The sequence below is a fragment of the Pleurodeles waltl genome, chromosome 3_1, assembly GCF_031143425.1.
Source record: "Pleurodeles waltl isolate 20211129_DDA chromosome 3_1, aPleWal1.hap1.20221129, whole genome shotgun sequence".
NCBI lineage: Eukaryota > Metazoa > Chordata > Amphibia > Caudata > Salamandridae > Pleurodeles > Pleurodeles waltl.
This window is the reverse complement of record NC_090440.1, coordinates 1,677,255,595-1,677,279,612: the sequence shown is the minus strand read 5'-3', so window position 1 is coordinate 1,677,279,612 and position 24,018 is coordinate 1,677,255,595. Positions and strand designations below refer to the sequence as shown.

The 24,018-nt window shown below is 42.1% G+C and overlaps 1 protein-coding gene across 2 annotated transcripts in view; it reads right to left on the bottom strand.

Annotated features, from left to right (window-relative positions):
• OSBPL6 (oxysterol binding protein like 6) overlaps positions 1-24,018 on the bottom strand; it is a 566,805-nt gene that overhangs the window by 242,511 nt on the left and 300,276 nt on the right. The window contains exon 9 of one of the 2 annotated variants that reach the window (XM_069225425.1): positions 11,416-11,508. The exons of the other annotated variant lie outside the window; for it this stretch is intronic. Coding sequence (XP_069081526.1) covers positions 11,416-11,508 — 93 coding nt within the window. The remainder of the gene's footprint in view (positions 1-11,415; positions 11,509-24,018) is intronic. 2 annotated transcript variants of the gene reach the window in all.

Genomic DNA, 24,018 nt, shown 5'->3' with positions numbered 1-24,018 from the left:
GCATGTTTATGAAGAGACTGAATGATAATTAACACTGCTTTAATATGGTTTGCCTTTCCCGGGAGAGTAGGGCTGCTGTTTACCTCTTCCCTCCTAGCTAGGGTCATATATTCATAAGACAGAACTGCTTCGATGGCACATCACGCTACAGGTCGCGTACAATTCAGTTAGCGGCGAGCATTTACACCTTATCTGGAATGTGATCCAATGACCGAATAATAATGCTGATGATCCTTCAATGCTGCTAAACAGACAGCGCGGCTGGTTGCTGGCTGCATTCGGGATGCAGACAGGTTTGCTTTTGGTGTGCCAGCGCCACACCCACTGTGTGTGTCCGCTACACATCCGCTCCGCCGTGGCCCCGCTTTTAAAGCGTGTGGTCAAAGAGCTCCCTGGATGACTAGAGTGCAGCCTACCCAAAATAGCCCCTCTAATCGGCCAGAAGGAATACTAATGGCCGCTCTGCTTTTGCCCCCCTCTAGCCCCACCCAATGCTTGTCAACAACTCCCAACAGAGTGTCAATCCACAGGTTCAGAAATGACGCAATGCCGCCAAACCAAAACAAGAATTCATGATAAAAAGTAGGAATAACCACACAGATTCACTTTTACACAATGCACCTGTACATATCTAGAAATTGACAGATTAAATGCACATCCACCATTAGTTCAAATTCAGCCTTTTTAAAAGTTGTTTAAAAGAACATAAAAGCAGCTTTTTCAATAATTTCTACTACACAGAAGTATGGCAATTACATGTCTATTCAGGTGCGTCCGCGCTGTGGTGGTGCTTTTAAAGAGCGTGGTCACAGAGCTCCCTGGGCGACTAGATATAGTGCCCTTTTAGTCTATCTTCTGACTAGACAGGGTCATTAAAATATGCCTTTGTTAATTTCCATCGAATATTTTTGAGTTTCTTAATTCCGTTACAGCTGTATTGTCTAACCATGTGTATTTTAGAGTGGATAGATTATGCAAATGTACAACTCAGGTTCTGCCTGTACCACACCAGCCAAAATGTTGCTTTTCAAAAGCAGAATCCCATTACACCGCTGAGAGCTGATTGAATCCAAATTTTATAAACAAACTTTGCTGCACATGTCTAATTAACTCCACTCAAAATAGCTGTTTCTTACCTAAAACAGAAAGCAGGCCCACATGAAGAGTCAACAACTTCCTAGATATGGTAATAAAGAATATTTATCTCACGGCTGCTGATCTTTAGCTATGCTAAATGCGTTAGAGAGTTTTGGTAAATCAGTTTAGTTTGTTCAGTTTTAGGTTAGTGGGGTTTGGCGTTAAGAATGGATGGCAATATTTCACCTTGCAGTCTGTTTTCCAAGGGGGTTCATAGTAAGTCTTACAGAGACATTTTGTTAATTTATTTCTTTAAGTATTTGGCAAGATGGTGTATATGTAGCAACTTCCTCCTGTTTTTCATGGTCCGCAGTGCATAGGAAAGGGCGTACGTGATTAGTACGTATTGATATTAAATGTCCTCGAGTAGCCACGGATTGCTTTTGAGGAGATTTATGCCTGGGGACAGCTACCGGATCACTGACTATGCAGTGACATCTTGTAAAGTGCCCAAGCTTTTCTCTCTGCTCTAAGGACACTGAGGTAGGTTTCATATTCATGCAGATGATAGCCAACTGATACCAAACAGGCGCTGAAGCATAGTGGGGATTATAAAACTGATACCAGGGGACCTTAGTGAATGAAATCCATGGCTGGACGAGTGTAAGATGGTTAGCACTCAGTGCAAGCAAGACCGGATTGCCATTACTATGTTCTATAAGACATTGATATTAAATGGTACAATGGGGCCTCAGAGATGTTCCTTGTAACCACATAACCTTGCCTGGTTACAGGCTGATCAGCTTAATAAAACATAATATTAATGAACTCTATTGGCCAAACTACTTCTGTCTCAGGACAAAAGAGCCATGATTTTCAGGGCATATAGTAGAATCCAGAGTATACCTACTGAAGCATTGTTGTAAGTGTATGCAAAAATATTGTGGGGGGCCTTCAAAAATCCAAAATGATACTGGACTAAAACTGGGGCAAATCTGTCCCACCCACCTTGTGTAGGATTCAGTGGCTTCCAGGCACTAGCCATGTGGCATTCTATGCCTTACTAATGGCACATAAGGCCTGGATGGCTTTGTGATCTGAGATTAAGGGCTACCTTGGGTTCCAGAATGAGAGAGATTAACAACTAGGATACATTTAGGGGAGGTTATAAACATTAATTTTTAATGTATCTTTGGGGGTTGTCTTTTATTTGGTCTGTAGCTGCACAAGTATTCAGGTTGTGATACTTTTTAATGTGATTTGAGCCTGTGCATTAAAAAAAGCTGAATTTGGAGATGATGTTCACTAAAATTTAACTGAATAATCAGGGTTTCGGAAATGTTATGGTGAGGTCACACCTTTGGCAGAAACAGCTAACGGCTGATTCATACCGAAAAAGCTTTGACAAAAAATTACTTTGTTGGAGCTGAGTGGCTTGGCAAGATGGCTGCCTGGTAACGTTTCCCCAGAGGTCCCAACCAGCCTCATCATAATCCACCTCTAATCTTTGTCTAACTACCCCCTAAGACTGGCATCCTGAGGTTTCCGCTTTCCAGGACTGCACCCCACGGAGGCCTTTAAGCAATTTAAAACACACCTGAAAGCTGCTTGTTCTCCGAGAAGGTTCTTATATAATAATGTTGAACTGGGGTCCGACCGGCTGGTTGCTCGTGGGGAGGTCATGGTTGGCGGCGATCTCCCTGCGAATGTTTGGAGGGCCTCTGGCCTCACCATTCGGGAGGATGCAAGGCTCACAGCAAAACGCTACAGTTACAGTTGAGGCTCTGGCCTTAGATGGGAGGATTGAGGTGGTGGGACTTCGTAGTTGGCCTGATGTCTGAAGACCCAAGTTGCTTGGACTCACTGCCTTTGGGAGGGGTTACTGTTTCCTGTTTTTGATGGGCATTATGGTTCAAATGCTATGAAGGTATTTGCATCAAGATGTTTGTGTGTTTGTTAATGCACTGCACTGTATAATGGGAGACTATAAGCTTAATTTGCAGGATTTGCGACATGATGAGAGAATGGATGATAAATATGAAAGCTGCAACCTATGGCCTCCAATTGGAAGTTTATGACCTAGAATGTGTGGGCTCTGGGGCGGCCAGACAAGAGAAGGCAGGTGTACATTTACCTGTGGCATTATGGTGTGGCAGTGGCATTCTTACAGGAGTCCCATACCTTGGGGGACTATACTACGAGTCTACAGCGCATATGGAGGGGTTAATTTTTGCGACTTCTTATTCTAGTGCTTATTTTGGTGGCCTCCTGGTTCCCCTTTGTGGCTTAGGGAGTTACTTTAGATCCCCATGGGAGGTATGTGATCACAACAGGTGTGCTGGCCGCAGGAGATATCTGCTTGATAAATGTATATGCACCGAATGCTGATGATGAGGCCTTTTTCGGTACAGTAATGATGCAGCCACGGAGTACCTTGGCTCTGACGTCCTTGTGGCTGTAGGACCTGAACTGTGTGTTGGATGGGGAAATGGATCGTCTTCCCCCTAAAACAGACACTAAGCCTGCAATGATAAGTGCCCTACAGGAAGTTATGGCAGGTATATGATTGTTGGATGTTTAGAGTGTGAGAAACCCCAATATTAAGGCATATTCCTGCTTTTGTCCCGCTACAGGTACATATAGTCGCTTGAATTATTGTGTTTTATCTGGTACATTGCTCCAATGTGTGGAGGCTGCTTCCCATCTAGCATGCTACATATCAGCTCACTCCCTTCTCTTAGTATCCTTTAGGATGTCTAGAAATCCTCCAGGGGTATTGTTATGGAGGATGTGGGTGGAAGCCCTGACTAACCCGGAATTCAATGAGACACTGAAGGAGGTAGTTGGCCAATACTTCGCAGACAACTGGGGTAGTGCGCCGTAGAAAGCAATAGAGTGGGGTGCCATGAAGGTGGTGCTACATGGGGAATGTCTAAAAACAACCTTTGGGGTGAGGCAACCACTCTCCATTTTGTTAGATATCCTGGAACAAAGGCTGGGCATTCTTGAGGCCTTCTGCTGGAACGGTTCCAGGGGCATACAGAATGGAGAGATTGTAAGCAAGAGTTATTGGAAACATGGGGTTGTTTAGATAAATGTGCCCAAGCCAACTAGCGGCAACGCCTTTATATGGGAGAGACAAGACAAGTAGGCTATTTGCCACTCTCCTTCATAACAAGACAAGCATCCTAACCCTAGCAGAAATCCACAATAAAATGATTGGAATGGTACGTACTCAACAGGGCATCCTTGAGATTTCTGCATCCAATTTACAAGGTTTACATGTATCCCCCTCTACACTGCTCAGCCATGGATAAGCACGAATACTAGGGAAGCCTCGAGATGCCATCCCTCAACAGGGAAGAGAGAGATAGTTTGGATGCCTCTCTAAGGAAGAGATAATATTGGCAATAAGAGCACAGGGTACAGCAAAGGCTCCTGGTGGTGATGGCTTGCCAGTGGAATTTTACCAACACAGTGTGTGTACAATATCCAAGAGACTCCTTGAATTCTATACTGAAGCCTATGGAAAGGTGATACTCCCTGCATCTTTGAGAGAAGCCCTCATAGTTATGTTACCTAAGCCAAGCCGAACGAACAAGGACTTTGTGGAGGTTATTTCATAACGTCCTCTGTCTATGTTAAACATGGATGCAGAGATCTTGAGCAAGGTTCTCGTGACGCAGCTCTTGCCATTTATGCCCTAATTGATTCACAGCGGTTTTATACAGAGGAGGAACATTCTCAAAAATTTATGGCAGCTATTGAGGGTCTGGCATGCTCTGGCTTCTGAGAAGGGTCCATATGTGATGGCCCTCCTTTACATCGAGCAAGCTTTTGATTTTCTCTCTCTTGGGATTATTCGTGGGAGGTACTGCTGAGGGTGGGCATTGGAGATAGCTTCCTGAAATGGGTCCAGATATTGTACGCAAGAACGAGGGTGAGGGTTGGAGGAATTCTGTTCCACCAGTTTCCTTTGCATCACGGGACCAGAAAGGACTGTCACCTATCTCCTATATTGTTTACAATAGCAATGGAGCCAATAGCGTGTCTGATGCAGGATGCCATGTGAGGGTGGAGTGTACAAATGGGAGGGCCACACATGCGATCTCCCCATATGCTGATGATGACCAACTTAATTTACATCAGCCTGAGTACTTGGTTCCCATTATGTTTGAACTCCTCATCAAGTTCAGTGAATTATGTGGGTTGTTGGTTAACAATACCAAATCTAAATTGTTTCCAATGGGAGGATTGGCTGATAAAATCACAGAGGCCATTCCCCTGACCGATCTGATCTAGGAGACAGAAAGCGTCAGCTACTCGGGACAAGGCTAGCTCACGATGTGACTGAGATTGTGGCTGCCAACATGGGGAGAGTGCTGGAGACACTGAAACCATCCATAAAGTTTTGGAACACTTGTCCTTGATGGGGAAGCTGGCAATAGTCAAAACGATTATATTGCCCACCTGCCTTTATGTTTTTCAGGGTACCTTGTATGAGATCCCCAAACAAGTGTTTCAGGAACTTGTCAATTTAATTGTTAAATTGTTATAGGCCTCGGGGAGGAAACGTGTGAGCCTGTCCATGCTTGTGGCAGGAGAGGTCTCAAACTGCCTCACATGGAATTATACTATCTTGTGGCCCAGCGACAACATACAGTGCACTGGATGGCCAGTGGTGGGAACTGGGAAACCTGGTTGTTGCGGGACACATGCTGAGGTCATGTCCTCCTGGACTTACTGATGATGGGCACTAGGGTCTTGCCCACTGTGCTGTTTATAGTGAGGCAGGTGTGCAGGTCCTTGAAGCGAGTGGTCAAAATGGTTTTACAGAAGGTCCCATTTGCCCTTGACATGCCGGTGTGGAATCTTCATCCCTTTTTGATGATTTCAAGATCAATGTCTATGAAGGACTGGTGCAAGGGGGGCTGTGAGACCCTGAGGGATTTGTATCCAGATGACTGTCTCATTACAATTGCTGACTCTATGTCTTACTTTGGACTGGGAGCGGAGCAGTTTCTTCAATACTCCAAAATAGCGGCAACAGCCCTTGGCAACTGGCCATCTTGCCCCAAGTCTCCCTCTGAATCTCGTACTCTGGTGGCCATACTAAATTTAGGGGGTGGCCATAGATTAATTTCACATCTGTGTAGTGCTTTCAGGGAGGACCTGTCTTACACCGATCTCCCAGTGCACACCAAATGGCATGCCATACTGGGAACACCCCTACAAGCTAACAACTGTGTGGCCAAACACGAGGGAGCCCGGACTGTGTCCTCTACTGCTCGATTCAAGTTGACCCATGTTAACGTCATCCACCAAATGTATTTGACCCCGACAACGTTACAGACCATTTATCCTGACAGGTCCTCCGTATATCCCAGATGCATCCATATAGATCCGGATTTCATACACATGATCCAAGATTGCATTAGTTTAGGCGGATACTGGGAAGGGGTACTTAGCTCTCTGAAAGCGGCCATGGGCTGGGACACCCCTCAGGATATAGGGCAATGCCTACTGGAATGGGTTCCTATCAAGAAGAAAATAAGTTAAATAGGTAATTCCTACTTCTGGGGCTTACAGTAGCTAAGCATAGAATAGCCATTCACTGGCTGTCCCCAAATGCTCCCAAACATACTGACTGGAAAAAAGATGTGTGAAAGAGCGAATGCAGAGGAATGCCAAATGCGTAAATCCTGTAGGGATAACAAGCTGTTGGATGATTTTCAGGCTTGGGGTGCAATGCTTACAGACTTATTAGACCACCCCCCCGATGCACGTCCACAGTGATTTGTGTACAGTAGGGGGTTGGATTCCCCACGAGCTGAGGGAGGTTTAGGAAGGATAGCGCCCCACATCTGTGGAGGCTGGGGGGAGTACACTGTTAATACATGTTAATTAAATGACTGGTGCTCGGTTATAAACATGCTAGGGCCAGAAACTTGTATGAGGAAGAAGGTACACTGATGATGATTGCAATACCACATGATATCATTGTCACACTGTCATGTTGATTTGTCACTACTGCATCTTAATATTGCATACATGGCAATAAAAACCTATACACAAAATTGACTATGTTCCGGAGTTCTCATGAACCTGAGTAGAAAGCAACCTTTCATACTTGAAGATTCTATCATTTCAGGAGGGTCTGAAGACAAAGTTAAATAAGGCAAAAAAAGGTGCGATGTGAAGAAACAGCACAATTGGAAGTACACAACTAACAGAAGTGTACATGCACTCCTGGTCGCCATAAAGGTGTTTAATGGGGATTTCTGCGTGCCAGATGTAAATTTTAACTCGTTGGAAATGAACAATTAGTGACAAAATGATGTTTAACATCTTCCACAAGTAGACTGAGTTTTCTGCAGGCAAAGTCGCTGCATATTATCATCAAAAAGGGTAGTTTTGTCATGGTAAACATATATATATAACATGACTTACTGGCAATACAAATACTATATATAAACAACATTCGCCACCAGGATGAAAAGAGAGGACTCCCCCTAAAATCCTTCCAACGTTTAAAAAAACAGAATGCTGCATGGTTTTCTTCATGGATGCAAAAGGCTTTCTACATATTCCGGTAGAAAGAATATTGAGAGAGTGCGCACTACTACGCTCCCTCTATAACGACCTGCACCTTCTTCGAGGACTTATTTCGAGGTGCTGCTAGTTGTAAGGCGTTTCTCTGACCTAGCAGGTACAGCTAGGAGTAGGCTCCCCTTGAACCTTCATGTAGTAAAAACCTTTAAGCAATTTAAAACACACCTTAGAGCTGCTTGTTCTAACTTAGCCGCAATCATGTTTGTCTATAGTGATTTAGGCTGGGCTTTGGGAGGATGACCAGCACTTATATGCCCTACGGTATTAGTAACTATAACGTACATATAATTTGTAAGGAGGCTAAATTAACAAACAGATTCCTAGACCTTGCCCTCCTGCTCACCAGGAGCTGGAAGTCTCTGATACTCCCTTCTATTATTGGCTTGGCATAAGGTGAGGTCATCTCCCAGCGCAGAGAAGCATGGACTGCGAAGCACCCCGACTGCTGCCCTATGGGATGAGCTAGTACATGAACATAACATTTTCTTTTCCAATGATGACCACCCCACCCTCAAATAGTAGCTCTGGACACTTTGATATTTTCCTGTTGGCCTGCCCTCCTTTGTGTTCTCTCCCACCCCCCCGGATTTTATGTTATTTTTACTACCTCCCCTGGTTTTGAATACTGAGACTGTAATGTACTAAATTATATGGGAGTGATGGTCTTCTTTAATATTAGCCAGGCATTATTACTGTGTTACACAACTACAGGTCCCCTCGCCCTACGACTGTGTGTTGTTTGGTTAAGGTGCTACCAATACGAGATACACAATATGTACCTTCCTTTTCTCCATGTACGTGATGACTGAATATGTAATATATTGTGGTATCAATTGTGTGTTAACGTGTTAACTCTGAGATCCAATTATACTAATTGTCTTTTTTTATTTTTTTATCCTCTTTTAAAAAGAAAACAATGACATTTGGTTGAAAAAAACGAATAGTTTGTAGAACTTTTTGTATATTCTATATTATTTGTGCATAATTAACAACGTGAAGAATGTGATTCTATACTCGATTTTACATGTGCACAATGATATGAAACCATTGCCTTAGAAACAACGTTAGTACAACTTGTACCTTTTGAATTTTAGAAGTACCTTCTCACCCACAAAAGTTTACACCCCAAAAGTCACCTCAACAGCACGTCCACGGTGGGCCTCGGGACAATGTTAAACCTCAATTTCATGAGGCAATGTGCCCCAAGCTAAGGTACAAACCAACATATCAAAAATACAGCAAATCACGATAGGATGGATTCAATAAGTGAGGTCCAGGGAATATAAAACCACTGTGAGCTCTGGAGCAGGGCTCACAGGAAGGGTTGATATATGAATCCCATTACCATATAGAGCCACAAGGCCAAATATCCCTATTATGGGCCAAGATGTGGGGGGTCTCTTATTCCATATAAACAGTGGGCGATGATTCCCCTTCTAGCACCAGTGTGTCGGAGGCAGATAGGCCAACCTGCGTGGTCTCTCCTATCAGAAAGGCAGATCAAGTTTGGATAGCTAGCACAGCCTCTCTTCTAGGTGAGGTGCGGCATCAACATGCATGGCCCTCCCCCACGTGAACAGGTTGATTTGCTGTTTCGTGGGCTCCTGCCTCTGCGAATAAGACACAGAGTTGGAAGCGAATCCTGTGGCCAAACAGCAGCACACACTCACATTACCCTAACTTTCTGAAAATCGCTACCTTCCCTAGTACTGTCACACAACTATATCACAGAGAAGATGAAGATGGGAGCCAGGAGGCAGGTACAATAGTAAGGAGGGAAGCCCAGGGCCCCACACACTAACTGGCACAGAATATAGCCTTTTTCTAATTTTGCCATTTTAGATACACATCACCACCAACATAGCATCATAGGTGCACAGAATCAATTTAACTACACTTTATCATTAACTAGATACATGCGCACAAGTGGCGTGCCTTGAAGCTAAAAGTCACCATGTGGTGCTATTGAGTAGATACAGGCTTCTAGTTAGTGTTCTGTCTCTGGAAATAACGTCTGCCTCTGTATTTACATCCAATGTAACTAATATACAAACCATTAATATTTTGTCCTGTAGACAAAAAACATCCCCCGTTGAAGTTCCACATTTAAAAGCGCTCTTTCTACCTCATGATTGACTTTCAAAAGCTGTTACCAGTTTGCCTTAGCAAATAGGCAGAGCGCTGGATGGTGAGATGTCCACAGGGCAGCACTTGATGGGCAAAGGCCAACATAAGATGGCTCTGTCAGTACCGGCACACTGCTTTGATCTTCCCACTTTGAAAAATTGAACCCTGCCAGGCTGGGTAAACCTAACAAATCTGCAATAGTAAGTGCTATGTAAAAGGAAGTTGTCAATATGATGCTAAGGCTCGTGAAGTACACTGTGTAATTAATAACGTGTTCGCTTCCCTATCACTAATACTTGTTAATTTGGTTGGTAGATGCATATTATTATTTTTTTAATTAATGATTGACCTAAAATCTGATTTGTTTTCACAAATGTATAGCCGCATGTGAATTACGGCAGTGTATATATTTTTTTTATTTTGTACTTTCATGGCCGTGTGCGCCGCAATAAAAAATTATCGTATCGTTAATTTAGTTGTTTGTTTTCAGACCATACAGTTTTTTTTTACCTCTGTGTATTAAGAACTAAATTAAGACATACAGTACCGGAATTGTGAGAAAAACATCTTAATTGGAACGTTTTGAGATACATACATTGCACGGGTCAGGCAGTCTGACTGAACATTACAAAATCACAGATACAGAATAACAGAAAGAAATGTTTCCTAACACACAACTATTTCAATTGGCGGAGGGCCTACAGTGTAGATTAATCCGGCTCTGAACTATACACACACCTATAACAGGGTCGATATATGATTTTCTGCATGTCTAAGCCCACCTGAGCTATGCCCACCCTCTATAAAGACATTGTTGTCAGCATTGGTACCCGATGCTGGCTCTCGGTGGGTACATTTCTTCCTTTTCTATACAGATACCCTAACCAGTCAGCTAATCTCAGACCCACATCATGTGCCACTGAAACAGAACACAAACAGTACTGATTTTGGAATCCCACAAATAAACAGAATTTTGTAAAAATATATTGATTTAATTTCAATAGAGTCAAGCTTTATTCGTCTGCCTTTGTCAGCAAATATAAATAATTATGAAAAATGTTGGTTTTAGCCTTTTAATTTAACAAGGAATGGACATTATCAAGGCAACATCTACAGAGCTTAAAATATCTCGAGTCACCACGAAAAATAAGTAAATACCTTCTCATCGATACATGACACGTAGACAGAAAGTAAGAATTTTCACCCAATTATTTATTCCAGTCGTATTTTGTTCTTCTTAAATTGCTTAAACTATCTGGGAAGTGAACATGTGAAAGAACTCTCAAACCAACATTTCTTCCAAGTAGCAAACACATTTTAAAGACTTCGGAGGATAGTGGGCATTTGCTGAAGAATAAACCTAGTTTATGTTTCTTCTTTTCAGATAACCATCTTCTGACAAGCCAGTCTGGGCAATGGAACTTTCTAGATCGTACAGTAGCTTCAATTTGACCAACACTGTCAGTCTTAAATGTTAGTTATCAGCTACAAAACAGTCAAAGCACAGTTTATTCTCAGTCTCTTTATAAGTAACCAACACACACAATGGCCTCTGAAAAAATGATCCTACGAAAGAATTAGGATAAAATAGCTCTGTACCTGAAGCTGTATTTTTGCGTCTTTGCTGACACTTTTTGTCCTCCACCGCCTCGAGGCTCGCTTGTCTTTCTTTGAAATATCTACACAGTTAGCCTACATCACACAAATAGTTAAAAGCAATAAAGCGCTAGTAAGTTTGAGACAAGCAAGCACAGAGACAGACAGTACATGCGGGTGAGTCAACGATTAATTGCACCATGACAGCCACAGGGAGAAGCAGGATTCTGCTGCAAACTAACAACAGAAATGAAGAACACAATTAAAAGACATTGGCACTGTGACAAGCATATCTGAAGAAGAGCACACTAAAGTTCCCAAAAAAATGCCTTCTGAGCTGTTGCATAATCACAAATGTTCTACAAAGAAAACGTCTGGTTATTTTTAGATAAATGAGAGTCGTTGTTGTTCTAGAACTTTATTTTTGGTAGTTGTCCTTCAATGTTTATCCAGTTAGTCAAGCAGACTTACAAGGACCATGCTTCTGCACATGCACAAAGGGAGCAGCAGAGCTCATGTTGGGGGGTTTCAGCCCACTGCTTTAGTACAGCTGATGAGAAAATGTACTCTAGGGCATGGTTAATATTTGTGTATGTACAAAACTTGAGTTTATCCCAGTTTTTAATCAGTTACATTTTTGTCCTGTACAACCTCATTTGTATGATAAACTCCTACCAAACGAATTTGCACGCAGATTTGGTCACAATTGCATTTGATTTATTTTCATGCAGATCTGTTTTTTTCTGGGCTACATTTGTCAGCATGTATTTTGCACAATACCCTTTGTATAGTTTTTTACCAGAACATTATGCATACAGGGAATTCCTGCAATTTAGCACCGACCTGGTGCAGGGAAGTGGTCAATATTTTAAAAGGGCCTGTCTTTTTCCCATTTTTAAGAATTGTTTACCTCCTCCTTAATGTAACACAAAGCTTGTTTGTAAGGGGAAACAATCTCTGGGCTTTGAAAGGCCACAGCTGCCTACAAAGGTTCAAGAAAAAAATGTGTGCATATTAGTTCTAAGCTGTAATTATGATTGGTTTTATTGATACAAGATGCCAATAAGCATTGGCAATGCTAACAGGCCTGGTTTTAAAAGAATGCTGTATGGTAAAGTGGAGCATTAAAAGTAGATAGCATGGGAATGGAAATGTATTTGTGTGGAAGCAAAATAACTGCAGAAAAATAGTGGTGTAGGTTAAAAAGACAAGGCACAGTTGCGCTATAAGTCAGACCTAAAATGTAATGTAAGTTAATGGCTGCCCTCCTCCCATCTGTGCTACTGCCAGAGATAAATACAATAAATTATCTTGTTATCTTTGACACTGTAATAGCTTTACAATGCCATGTGCCTGCCCCTGAATGTTCAAGCCCAGGCAGCTGGGTAAATGAACAAAACTATCACAGCTTTGTGGAGGACGAGTACTTTTTTGTGGCAGCACACCACTTCTGCCTAATCAAAACATGCAGTCCTGGCTCCGAACATGAGGGCTGAGTCAAAGCCATTGTATTTGAGTGATTTTCACTTAACTGTCTGGCAACAGCCAGAAAATAAAAAGGAAACATAACGTGCCCGAGACCATTTTATACTAGAATAAAACCAGCAACATATAAAAAACAAACTATGGAAAAGCAAAGAACAAGCTTCTTACTTGTAATGTTGGTCCTTTTCGTGTACTTGTCTCTTCACACAATAAACTGATCTGAGGACACCTCTCCACTTGGAGGAATACAGAATCATTTGACTAAAGGTAAAATCGTTTATGGACCTGTCTGCACATGGCTATGCTCTCTCATACTTAGGGCCTGATATAGTGTGGCAGACGTATTACTCCAGCACACAACAAATATTCTATCTGCCATGTTAGAAGTGCATTAAATCCTTTCCCACTTGTAATATGAAAGACAGGATATCCGTTATGTTTGTGACAAAGTACACATTTGCCAAACTCTAAATCACATCCTTAGTCCCTTACTTTTTAGGAATGAGAGGCCCAGAATCTCAGTTTTGAAAATCTTTACAGAATTCATCTTCAGCCTGGACATAGTCCTAACTTGTGAGGCCGCCCTGTCCCCAGATAGGAACTGCTTTACTAAGGTATCTACTATTTCTTTTAAAAAAAAGAGAGAGAGAGTGTAAGATGCATAGAATCCCTCCTCTCCAATCACACTTTCTGGTTCCTGTTTCTGTCCCCAGACCAGCTTCACGGCGTTCTTGTCTAGTCGACTGGAAGGTAAGGTAAGTTATACTTACCGTGATCAGCTGTACAGATTGTAAAGAGTGCTTGCAATTCTAAGTGCGCCACCCGCTCAGGTGCCTTAGCTGGGGTGGAAAGCAGTAAAGCAGGTAGAGTTGTGCAGACAGCCATTCATTTGGCTGTTTGCTCGTTGTTTGCGCAGTGCTCACAAGAGCACGTGTGTTCAGTAGGCGTGCACAGGGTTTACTTTCCAGCTATCATCTTGTGTGAAATTATATTTTAGTTGCTAAGCAACCTGCATAAGCAGAATTTGCTCATCTAGTGTGACTTTCATGCCATGGGGTCTTTAGCAATCACAATGGCCGTGGCTAATTTTGCTGAAGAGGAGGTTCTGCTGATGTCTCGTCAGACCTCAAATTAATGATAGATGAAGCAGTGAACATTTTAAGCATCACAAAAAGAGAAAGGGGTTCTTCCTGATGATAAACAGGAGCCTGACATAAGAACAAAAGACAAATATGTACAAGTAGTCCATTTCCAAGAATTATTGAAACATGTTAGGGAGATATTGGGTGATGTTGGGTTTCAGCCAAAATAGACTCCAAAGGATGAGTTCTTCTCTCCATAGAAGACTCCTTTTGCAGATGACCTTTCCTAGCATGAGGTTATTGTGGCTAAGATAAATAACGAATAGAAGGAAATAGACAAATACATTTTTACTCAATTCCTGTTTAAAAGGTACGCTTTGAAATCCTATGAGGACAAGTTCCCACAGGTACCTAAGGTCAACCTTATAATGGTCAGTATGGTGTGTAGACAAAATATCAGAGAAAAAATATTGTGTGGACAAAATATTATGTCAGGAATATCAAGGACAAAAATATTGTGAAGGTAAGTTTCTATAGGTAAGCAAGGTTTTACCGTATAGAACTCCAAATATATGTACCATCCCGATATATTTATCTTCAACGTACGTAGATGTGTAGTTAAGAATAGTAAATCTATATTTACCTATTTGCACTTACTTTCTTGATATTTGGTCCATGATATTTTTGACACAGTACTCTGGCCACATAATATTTCTGCTTCTGCTTTTCTGTAAGTTTTCTGGCCAGAATGACTTTGGCTACTTATATGGCATCAGAGGAGGCATCTTTATCTGATCCTACAGATAAAAAGATGGAGGGTTCTTTGAAAAGGACATATGAAACCTTCAATTTTGCTCTGCGTGCAGCAACATATGCAGCATATCTTCTCAGACCCTCATTAAATATTTCTATATCCTTCTTGTCTTCAAGACCAGAAATATTGGCAAATATGTAACCATTAGAATAGTTTCTTTTTGACCTGTTATTTCATTTCCTCTGGTCATCAGCCATTTTGGCAAGGGCTACAACTGCTGCTAGGCATTTGCTTTGGTTAAAAATGAGGAAGCTTAATCAAGCTCAAACATCTTTCATTTTCCGGCTTCTGTTTTCTGGAGAGAAACTCTTTTCATCGCAATTGGATGACCTAATTAAAAAATCAGCTTAGTCAAAAAAGTTACTTTAGCCTTTCAGACCATTTAATTATAAGAGGTCATTTATCCAAAAGCGTTACAATCAAGGTCTCCAGAATGGACATCTCTTTTGAGGCCGGGCTCAAGGTCGGAAAACTGTTTAGGTTGGAAAATCCTGATCACAGCAACCACAGGTCCAACAGCAGCAACAACAACAAAAAAAATGTGAATTAATAACCTGTGGTGCGAGGAAGAATAAGCCTTCAGAATGCATCTAAATCAGTTAGCAAAACATATTCTAGCACATTGGTCCCCAGGAATCCTAAACTACAATCTTCAAATTACGGTATACCAAAAAATAGTTCAGGACTTCCAATGATAGCTTTGTCCCCAGAATCTTCAGAAAGGAGTTCAGATGGTGGAATCTGTTCTGCAGGTCTTGACAGTGCAAGCAAGTCATTGGGGCTGCGGGAGCCATCTTGGGTGTACAGGAGACTCAGGGAAATTGGGCTCATCAGGAGTCCCTGAACTCTTGTCATTGGTAGGTATTGGCAGCAATCAATGTGCTCTTCGGAGCGTTACCCCATCTCTGATCAAGAAACCTGTGATGGTAAAGACAATCACATTGCGAAATCATATATAAACAGGCAAAAAAGAACAAAATCTCAGTCCCTGGCCACATTAGCAGACAACATTTTCTCTTTGACAGAGTCCAACCTGTTGTTGATTTGAGCCATGTACATTCCGGGACGGAAGTCAATTTCCAATGTTTCATCTTCAATACAATTTCACCCAAGTGTCCAGGTGTTTCAAATAATCACAAATCATTATGGTCACCCCACTTCCAACCTTTTTGCGTCAGCAACAGATGCCCTGGTGTTTGTGAAGAGATGGTATGACAGGAAGCTTGGAGTGTGGATGAATGAACATTACCATGGCCTCCGGAACTGCTATGTGCTTTCCCTTTGATTCTCCCTTCTCAAAGTTACCTCGGAGGATTCGGAGGAAGGAAGTCACTGTGACTGTCACTTCACCCTTGTGGCCAAGGAGGCCTTGGTTTCCGTTGGTAACCCATCTTGCAACAGAGTTACATCTACCTCTCCCAGTCAGTCCCAGTTCTCTTCAGTTTCCATCTCTAACATCCAGACAAATACATCAGCTGAGACTGACATAGTGGAAGATGAGAGGGTTGGGTTGTAACATTTGGAATGTTCCAGAGTGATAGCGTGTGACATTCAAGCAGCTACTCTTTGAGTATATTGTAAACACTGGAAAAACTCCTGTTTCTGTTGTTCACAATTTAACTACGATCCAGTGTCTGGTGAGCCCGTCAAGATTGCAGACTTTTTTTAGATGGAATCTCTAAAGGTTTAGCTCCTTCAACAATTTCCTCACAATGGTCAATAATCAGAGTTTGGATGCAGTCCAGGGGAAATGTAGCCGCCTTTAGCAAAAAATCCTCTTAAAAGTTTTAGGTAAAAAAAATCTCTCTTCTCAACACCAATTCCTTCTTGGGATTCATCTGTTGATTTGGACGGCTTACAGAAAGATCCATTTGACCCTTTTAGATCATGCCAACATATCATCGGTCTCATCAAAGGTTGCTTTCCTCGTAACCATAACTTTAGCAAGAAGAATAGGCAAGCTAACCTCTTTATTAATTTCTTACCCGTACTTGAACATTTTTCAGGACAAAGTGGCTGTGAGAGCATAGAAAGTGGATTTGATTTCAGGACAATTTGGGTGTATCTGTACTAAAAACAGCAATGAATTATTTGTTGTAAATACTGTCATAATACACAGCATATAATTGTGTCTGATTCATTCTTAAATGCTTGCGTACAGCCTCAAAAGATAGGTCTTTGAAGAGGAGGATAGATACAAGGGTGATGAACCAATTACTTACAAGTAATCTTCAGTGTTCTTAGGACAGTCCTTCTTGACATAGTAAGACCTCGCACTCTGCTTCCTGAAACACAATTATATTGCCCTGGACATAGCAGGAACTACAACATTGGAATGTTGGGAGCTTTATTGAAAACAATGAAGTTCTCTGGGCTTCTAATGGCTGATAGAAGCCCGGAGCTCCAACATTCCCATGTTTTCGTTCACAGTTCTTGCTGTCAACAAAGGCCTCATGGAGCCCAATGGGATTTTAATCCCCTCGGGCTCCGTGAGGCCTTTTGTTTATTTATTAGAACATTCTTCCCTCTAGTGGCAGAATGTTCTAATAGCTTTATAGCCCTCCATAGCTATAATGGCACTGAAGTCCCACTCCCTTGTAACCTTCAACTCATGCCTTAAACGCTGGAGCGGGCCTTTAATGGCCGATATAGCCTGCTACTGCGGGCTGTAAGGCTATATTATGACTGAAGGGGAGTGATTTTATGTGACTTACACTATCTTTTTTATTTTAAAGAAATAGTAGAAAGCTTAGTAAAACGGATTCTGTCTGGAGACAGGAGGGCCTCACAAATTGGGACTATGATTAGCAGGACTATCCTAAGGGTAATGAAGATTACTATTAAGTAATTGGTTCATGATCTACTAGATCTAGGAGACTAAAGAACGAATACCAGTGAATTTACTGGTGGCTTCAGTGGGCAGCACCTGCAGCATGTGCTGCATTTGTTCAAGGCTAGCACCGTTTCAAGTGCTTTATCTAATTCACATGAACTTAGAGGCCGAGGATGGACTCAGGAATAGGGCAGCAACACCACACTGTTTTTCCTTTTCACTATGTCTCTTCAGACTCTTTAGTTGCTGCAGTTCACACTGTTCTAGTAAATATTTTTTTAATACGCCCATTTATTTAACCCATTAGCGGTAAGATTCTTGTATCTGCATTCCAAAGGCCCTCTGTGATCTCTCGCCCACTAGGCTATTTAACTCTTGATTGCCCACAGGAAAAAAAGTAAGGAACTACATTTTATTTTGCATTTCAGAAGTCTTACCATTGGCACTATCACATATAATTGGGCCACAGGTATTATGCGTTTCTGCAGGCAGGTGCAGCGTTTTCTGTACAAGTACAAACTTTCCTCATTTGCCACATAATGCACCACTGGCAAAATAATTACAAGATTTTGTTAAAAAAAGACATTTTGTTTCTAGCTGAAACGGATCAAAAGTTATTAACCAAAAAGCACTACATTTAATTCTGGAAGTGGCAGATCCTTTACAAAGTTTAACTGGCCACCTTTCAGTTGCTGATTGCTGTATTTGGATGTTGAACTGGTACTAATGTGGTTCAGCATTGACCACGAACTTACTAGTTGCTAACATTACAAAATAAATAAATAATGTTGCTACAGATTGCGCAGCATTATGTCACATAATCTGCCTTTCCTGGCTACATTATTTTTTCACAACTGTCGCTTATTTTGTCCTACACTGCTGTGTACTTATAGTGACCCTGCATGTAATACGGTCTGCCATTCCTGGGTTTTCAGCCAAAAAACATGGTGCATTGTGGCACTTGTAGTTTTGCTATGAATTTTGACATTATGGTGTCAAATCCACAGTATGGTAAGTGCTGTTGACTACAATGCCAGAATTGGCCAAAGGTGCTGTAAATGACATTAAGCCACGTGTAAGCTACGTTTTACATTTTAACAGTCATCTAGTCCATTAAAAACAAAAAACAGCTTGTTTCACTCGTAACACAAGACAAACTCTTTTAGTGAGATGGACTATTTTGCGATAGATCACACTTTCATTCACATCATGCAATCAAAGAAGCATTGGCAATGTCAATTATTTTGTCTTTTGTGCAGTAGAAAGTTTAATAAAGAACTTCACAGCACAACAAAGGTAGAACATGACCAGCATAACTATCCTAACACAAAAAAATATTTTGTGCAAAGATGAAGATTAAAATCAAAATTAATGGGGTGTAATGAAAATGTCACTTACCCAGTGTACATCTGTTCGTGGCATTAGTCGCTGCAGATTCACATGTTTCGCACAGTCCGCTGCCTGGTGTTGGGCTCGGAGTATTACAAGTTGTTTTTCTTCGAAGAAGTCTTTTTTGGTCACGGGACCGAAGGACTCCTCCCTCTTCGGCTCCATTGCGCATGGGCGTCGACTCCATCTTAGATTGTTTTCCCCGCAGAGGGTGAGGATGGAGTTGTTTGCTATAAATAGTGCCCATGCAATGGAGTTAATACGTATGTACATAAAAAGTTTATAATAATTATTTACAAATGTACAAATGTTTAAGATTTAAGATCTACTTCTAAACGGCTACAGGCTTCCCGGGGAGGCGGGAGGGCACATGTGAATCTGCAGCGACTAATGCCACGAACAGATGTACACTGACATTTTCAGTTCGATGGCATATGTTGCTGCAGATACACATGTTTCGCATAGACTATAAAGCAGTTACCTCCCCTAAAAGCGGTGGTTTAGCCTGTAGGAGTTGAAGTAGTTTGGAATAATGTTCTTAGTACAGCTTGGCCCACTGTAGCTTGTTGTGCATTTAGTACGTCTACACAGTAGTGTTTAGTAAATGTATGAGGCGTAGACCAGGTTGCAGCCTTACATATTTCGCTCATAGGAATGTTTCCTAGAAAGGCCATTGTAGCGCCTTTCTTTCTGGTTGAGTGTGCCTTTGGTGTAATAGGCAATTCTCTTTTGGCTTTAAGATAGCATGTTTGAATACATCTGACTATCCATCTAGCAATGCCTTGTTTAGAGATTGGATTTCCTATGTGTGGTTTTTGAAAAGCTATGAACAGTTGTTTTGTTTTCCTGATTAGCTTTGTTCTGTCAATGTAGTACATTAGTGCTCTTTTGATGTCTAATGTATGTAGTGCCCTTTCAGCCACGGAATCTGGTTGTGGGAAGAACACTGGCAATTCTACTGTTTGATTTAAATGGAATGGTGAGATTACTTTTGGTAGAAATTTTGGATTTGTTCTTAGAACTATTTTATTTTTGTGTATTTGAATAAATGGTTCTTGTATGGTAAATGCCTGTATTTCACTTACTCTTCTGAGGGATGTGATTGCAATGAGAAATGCGACTTTCCAGGTTAGATATTGCATTTCACAGGAATGCATGGGTTCGAAAGGTGGACCCATGAGTCTTGTTAAGACGATGCTAAGGTTCCATGAAGGAACTGGTGGTGTTCTTGGTGGTATAATTCTTTTTAGCCCTTCCATGAATGCTTTAATAACTGGTATTCTAAATAGAGACGATGAATGAGTAGTTTGTAGGTAAGCAGATATTGCTGCAAAGTGTATTTTTATAGATGAAAAAGCGAGATTCGCTTTTTGCAAATGTAGTAAGTATCCCACTATGTCCTTTGTAGAGGCATGCAATGGTTGGATTTGATTGGTATGGCAGTAGCAAACAAATCTTTTCCACTTAGATGCATAGCAGTGTCTAGTGGAAGCTTTTCTAGCTTGTTTTATGACCTCCATACATTCTTGTGTGAGGTCTAAGTGTCCGAATTCTAGGATTTCAGGAGCCAAATTGCCAGATTCAATGATGCTGGGTTTGGATGCCTGATCTGTTGTTTGTGTTGTGTTAACAGATCTGGTCTGTTGGGTAGTTTGACATGCGGTACTAGTGAAAGGTCTAGTAGAGTTGTATACCAAGGTTGTCTTGCCCATGTGGGTGCTATCAGTATGAGTTTGAGTTGGTTTTGACTCAACTTGTTTACTAGATATGGAAGGAGAGGGAGAGGGGGAAAAGCGTATGCAAATATCCATGACCAACTCCTCCATAGAGCATTGCCTTGTGATTCGCGGTGTGGGTACCTGGATGCGAAGTTTTGGCATTTTGCGTTTTCTTTTGTTGCGAACAAATCTATCTGGGGTGTTCCCCAAATTTGAAAGTACTTGTTCAGAACTTGGGGGTGAATTTCCCATTCGTGGACTTGTTGGTGGTCTCGCGAAAGGTTGTCTGCTAGTTGGTTTTGGATCCCTGGAATAAATTGTGCTATTAGGCGAATGTTGTTGTGAGTCGCCCACTGCCATATTTTTTGTGTTAGGAGACACAATTGTGTTGAGTGTGTTCCTCCTTGTTTGTTTAAATAATACATTGTTGTCATGTTGTCTGTTTTGACAAGAATGTATTTGTGTGTTATTATGGGTTGAAAGGCTTTTAACGCTAGAAATACTGCTAACAGTTCTAGGTAATTGATATGAAATTTTGTTTGGTGTACATCCCATTGTCCTTGAATGCTGTGGTGATTGAGGTGTGCTCCCCACCCTGTCATGGAAGCATCTGTTGTTATAACGTATTGAGGCACTGGGTCCTGAAATGTCCGCCCTTTGTTTAAATTGTTGCTGTTCCACCATAGAAGCGAGAGGTATGTTTGGCGGTCTACCAACACCAGATCTTGAAGTTGACCCTGTGCCTGTGACCATTGTGATGCTAGGCACTGTTGTAAGGGTCGCATGTGTAGTCTTGCGTTTGGGACAATGGCTATGCATGATGACATCATGCCTAGAAGTTTTAGCACAAATTTTGCTTGTATCTTTTGGTTTGGAAACATAGCACTTATTACCTTGTGGAATGCTTGCACTCTTTGTGGACTTGGAGTGGCAATTCCTTTTGATGTGTTGATGGTTGCCCCTAGATATTGTTGTGTCTGACACGGTTCGAGGTGTGACTTTGTATAGTTGATGGAGAAACCCAGTTTGTGAAGGGTTTGTATGACATATGTGGTGTCGTTTGTGCACTTTTTTACTGTGTTGGTCTTGATTAGCCAATCGTCTAGGTCAAGGAAACACATGTATCTGTTGTCTCCTGATATGTGCTGCTACTACTGCTAGACATTTTGTGAATACTCTTGGTGCAGTTGTTATTCCGAATGGCAACACTTTGAATTGGTAATGTATTCCTTTGAATACGAACCTTAGGTACTTTCTGTGAGAAGGGTGTATCGGTATATGAAAGTACGCATCTTTTAGGTCTAATGTGGTCATGTAATCTTGCTGTTTGACCAGTGGAATGATGTCTTGTAGTGTGACCATGTGAAAGTGGTCCGATATGATGTAGGTATTTAGTGTCCTGAGATCTAATATTGGTCTTAATGTTTTGTCTTTTTTTGGAATTAGAAAGTACAGGGAGTAAACTCCTGTGTTTTTTTGTTGTACTGGTACTAACTCTATTGCATCCTTTTGCAGTAGTGCTTGAACTTCTAGTCCTAAAAGTTCTAAATGTTGTGGTGACATTTTGCGTGTTTTTGGAGGGATGTTTGGTGGGAATTTGTGGAATTCTATGCAATAGCCATGTTGGATTATTGCTAATACCCAATTGTCTGTTGTAATCTGCTGCCAAGATTGGTAGAATTGGCTTAGTCTTCCCCCCACTGGTGTTGAGTGAAGGGGTTGTGTGACTTGAAAGTCACTGTTTAGGTGGAGGTGTTTTTGGAGTCTGGAATCTTCCCCTACTCCTTGGGAATTGACCACCTCTATATCCCCTGAAACCTCCTCTTTGGAATGAACCCTGATATGGTGTGGTTCTTGTTTGTTGGCTGGTGGTGTCTGTGGGTTGGCCACGAAACCCCCCTCTAAATGGAGTTTTTCTAAAAGAGCCTCTGCTCTGTGGGGAGTAGAGTGCGCCCATGGCTTTGGCCGTGTCTGTGTCCTTTTTAAGTTTTTCAATAGCTGTGTCCACTTCAGGGCCAAAAAGTTGTTTCTCGTTGAAGGGCATATTAAGGACAGCCTGCTGGATTTCAGGTTTGAGCCAAGCGTGTCTCCTTATGGTGACAGCAGTGTTGACTGTTCTCGCTGCAGTATCGGCTGCGTCCATTGAAGAGCGGATTTGATTGTTTGAGATCGTTTGTCCCTCTTCAACTATTTGCTGCGCCCTTTTTTGGTATTCCTGTGGAAGATGGTCTATGAGAAGTTGCATCTCATCCCAGTGTGCGCGGTCATATCTGGCCAGCAGCGCTTGAGAATTTGCGATGCGCCACTGGTTGGCTGCCTGTGATGCTACTCTTTTTCCTGCCGCATCAAATTTTCTGCTTTCTTTGTCCGGAGGTGGGGCGTCGCCAGATGTATGGGAATTTGCTCTTTTGCGAGCTGCCCCTACTACTACGGAGTCAGGTGGTAACTGCGAAGTAATAAACACTGGGTCTGTGGGTGGTGGTTTGTATTTCTTATCCACCCTTGGGGTGATGGCTCTTGATTTTACGGGCTCTTCAAAAATTTGTTTTGCGTGCCGTAACATCCCTGGTAGCATTGGGAGACATTGATATTGGCTATGTGTAGCCGAGAGGGTGTTAAATAAAAAATCATCCTCGATAGGATCGGAATGCAGTTGGACATTGTGGAATTCTGCTGCCCTAGCCACCAGTTGCGAGTATGAGGTACTGTCCTCTGGCGGTGACGGCTTTGTGGGGTATGAATCGGGATCATTGTCTGGCACTGGGGTGTCATATAGGTCCCAAGCGTCTTGATCCTGATTATCTTGACTTATGGTAGTTTGCGCTGGTGAGTGCATTTGTGGCGGTGTTTGTGCCGGCGATGCCTGTTGTGGTGGAGAGGGCGGAGGCGTGACTTTTTTAACCACTTTGGCTTGTGGTTGTGCGTCATCCTTGAGAAGTCCGATCCTTCTTTTTCTCATTATTGGGGGAAGGGTTGATATCTTCCCTGTGTCTTGCTGGATGTACAGTCTCTTTTGTGTGTAGTCTGATTCTACACTTTGGAGCTCTTGTCCAAATCTGTGCATCTGGCCACTTATTCCTTGTTCCTCTGTGTAGGATGGAGGTGTGGAACTTTTCGGCGCCGAGAGAGAATCTTTTTTCGGCTTCGGCACCGACAGATTTTTTGTGGCTTTCGGCAGTGTGTCTCGGTGCCGATGTTTTTCGGTGCCGGCATCTTGTTTTTGCCTCTCGGAGCCGCTATCTCGGCTCCGAGGTTGCTCCATGGCGGTCCCTCGACCGGAGTCGG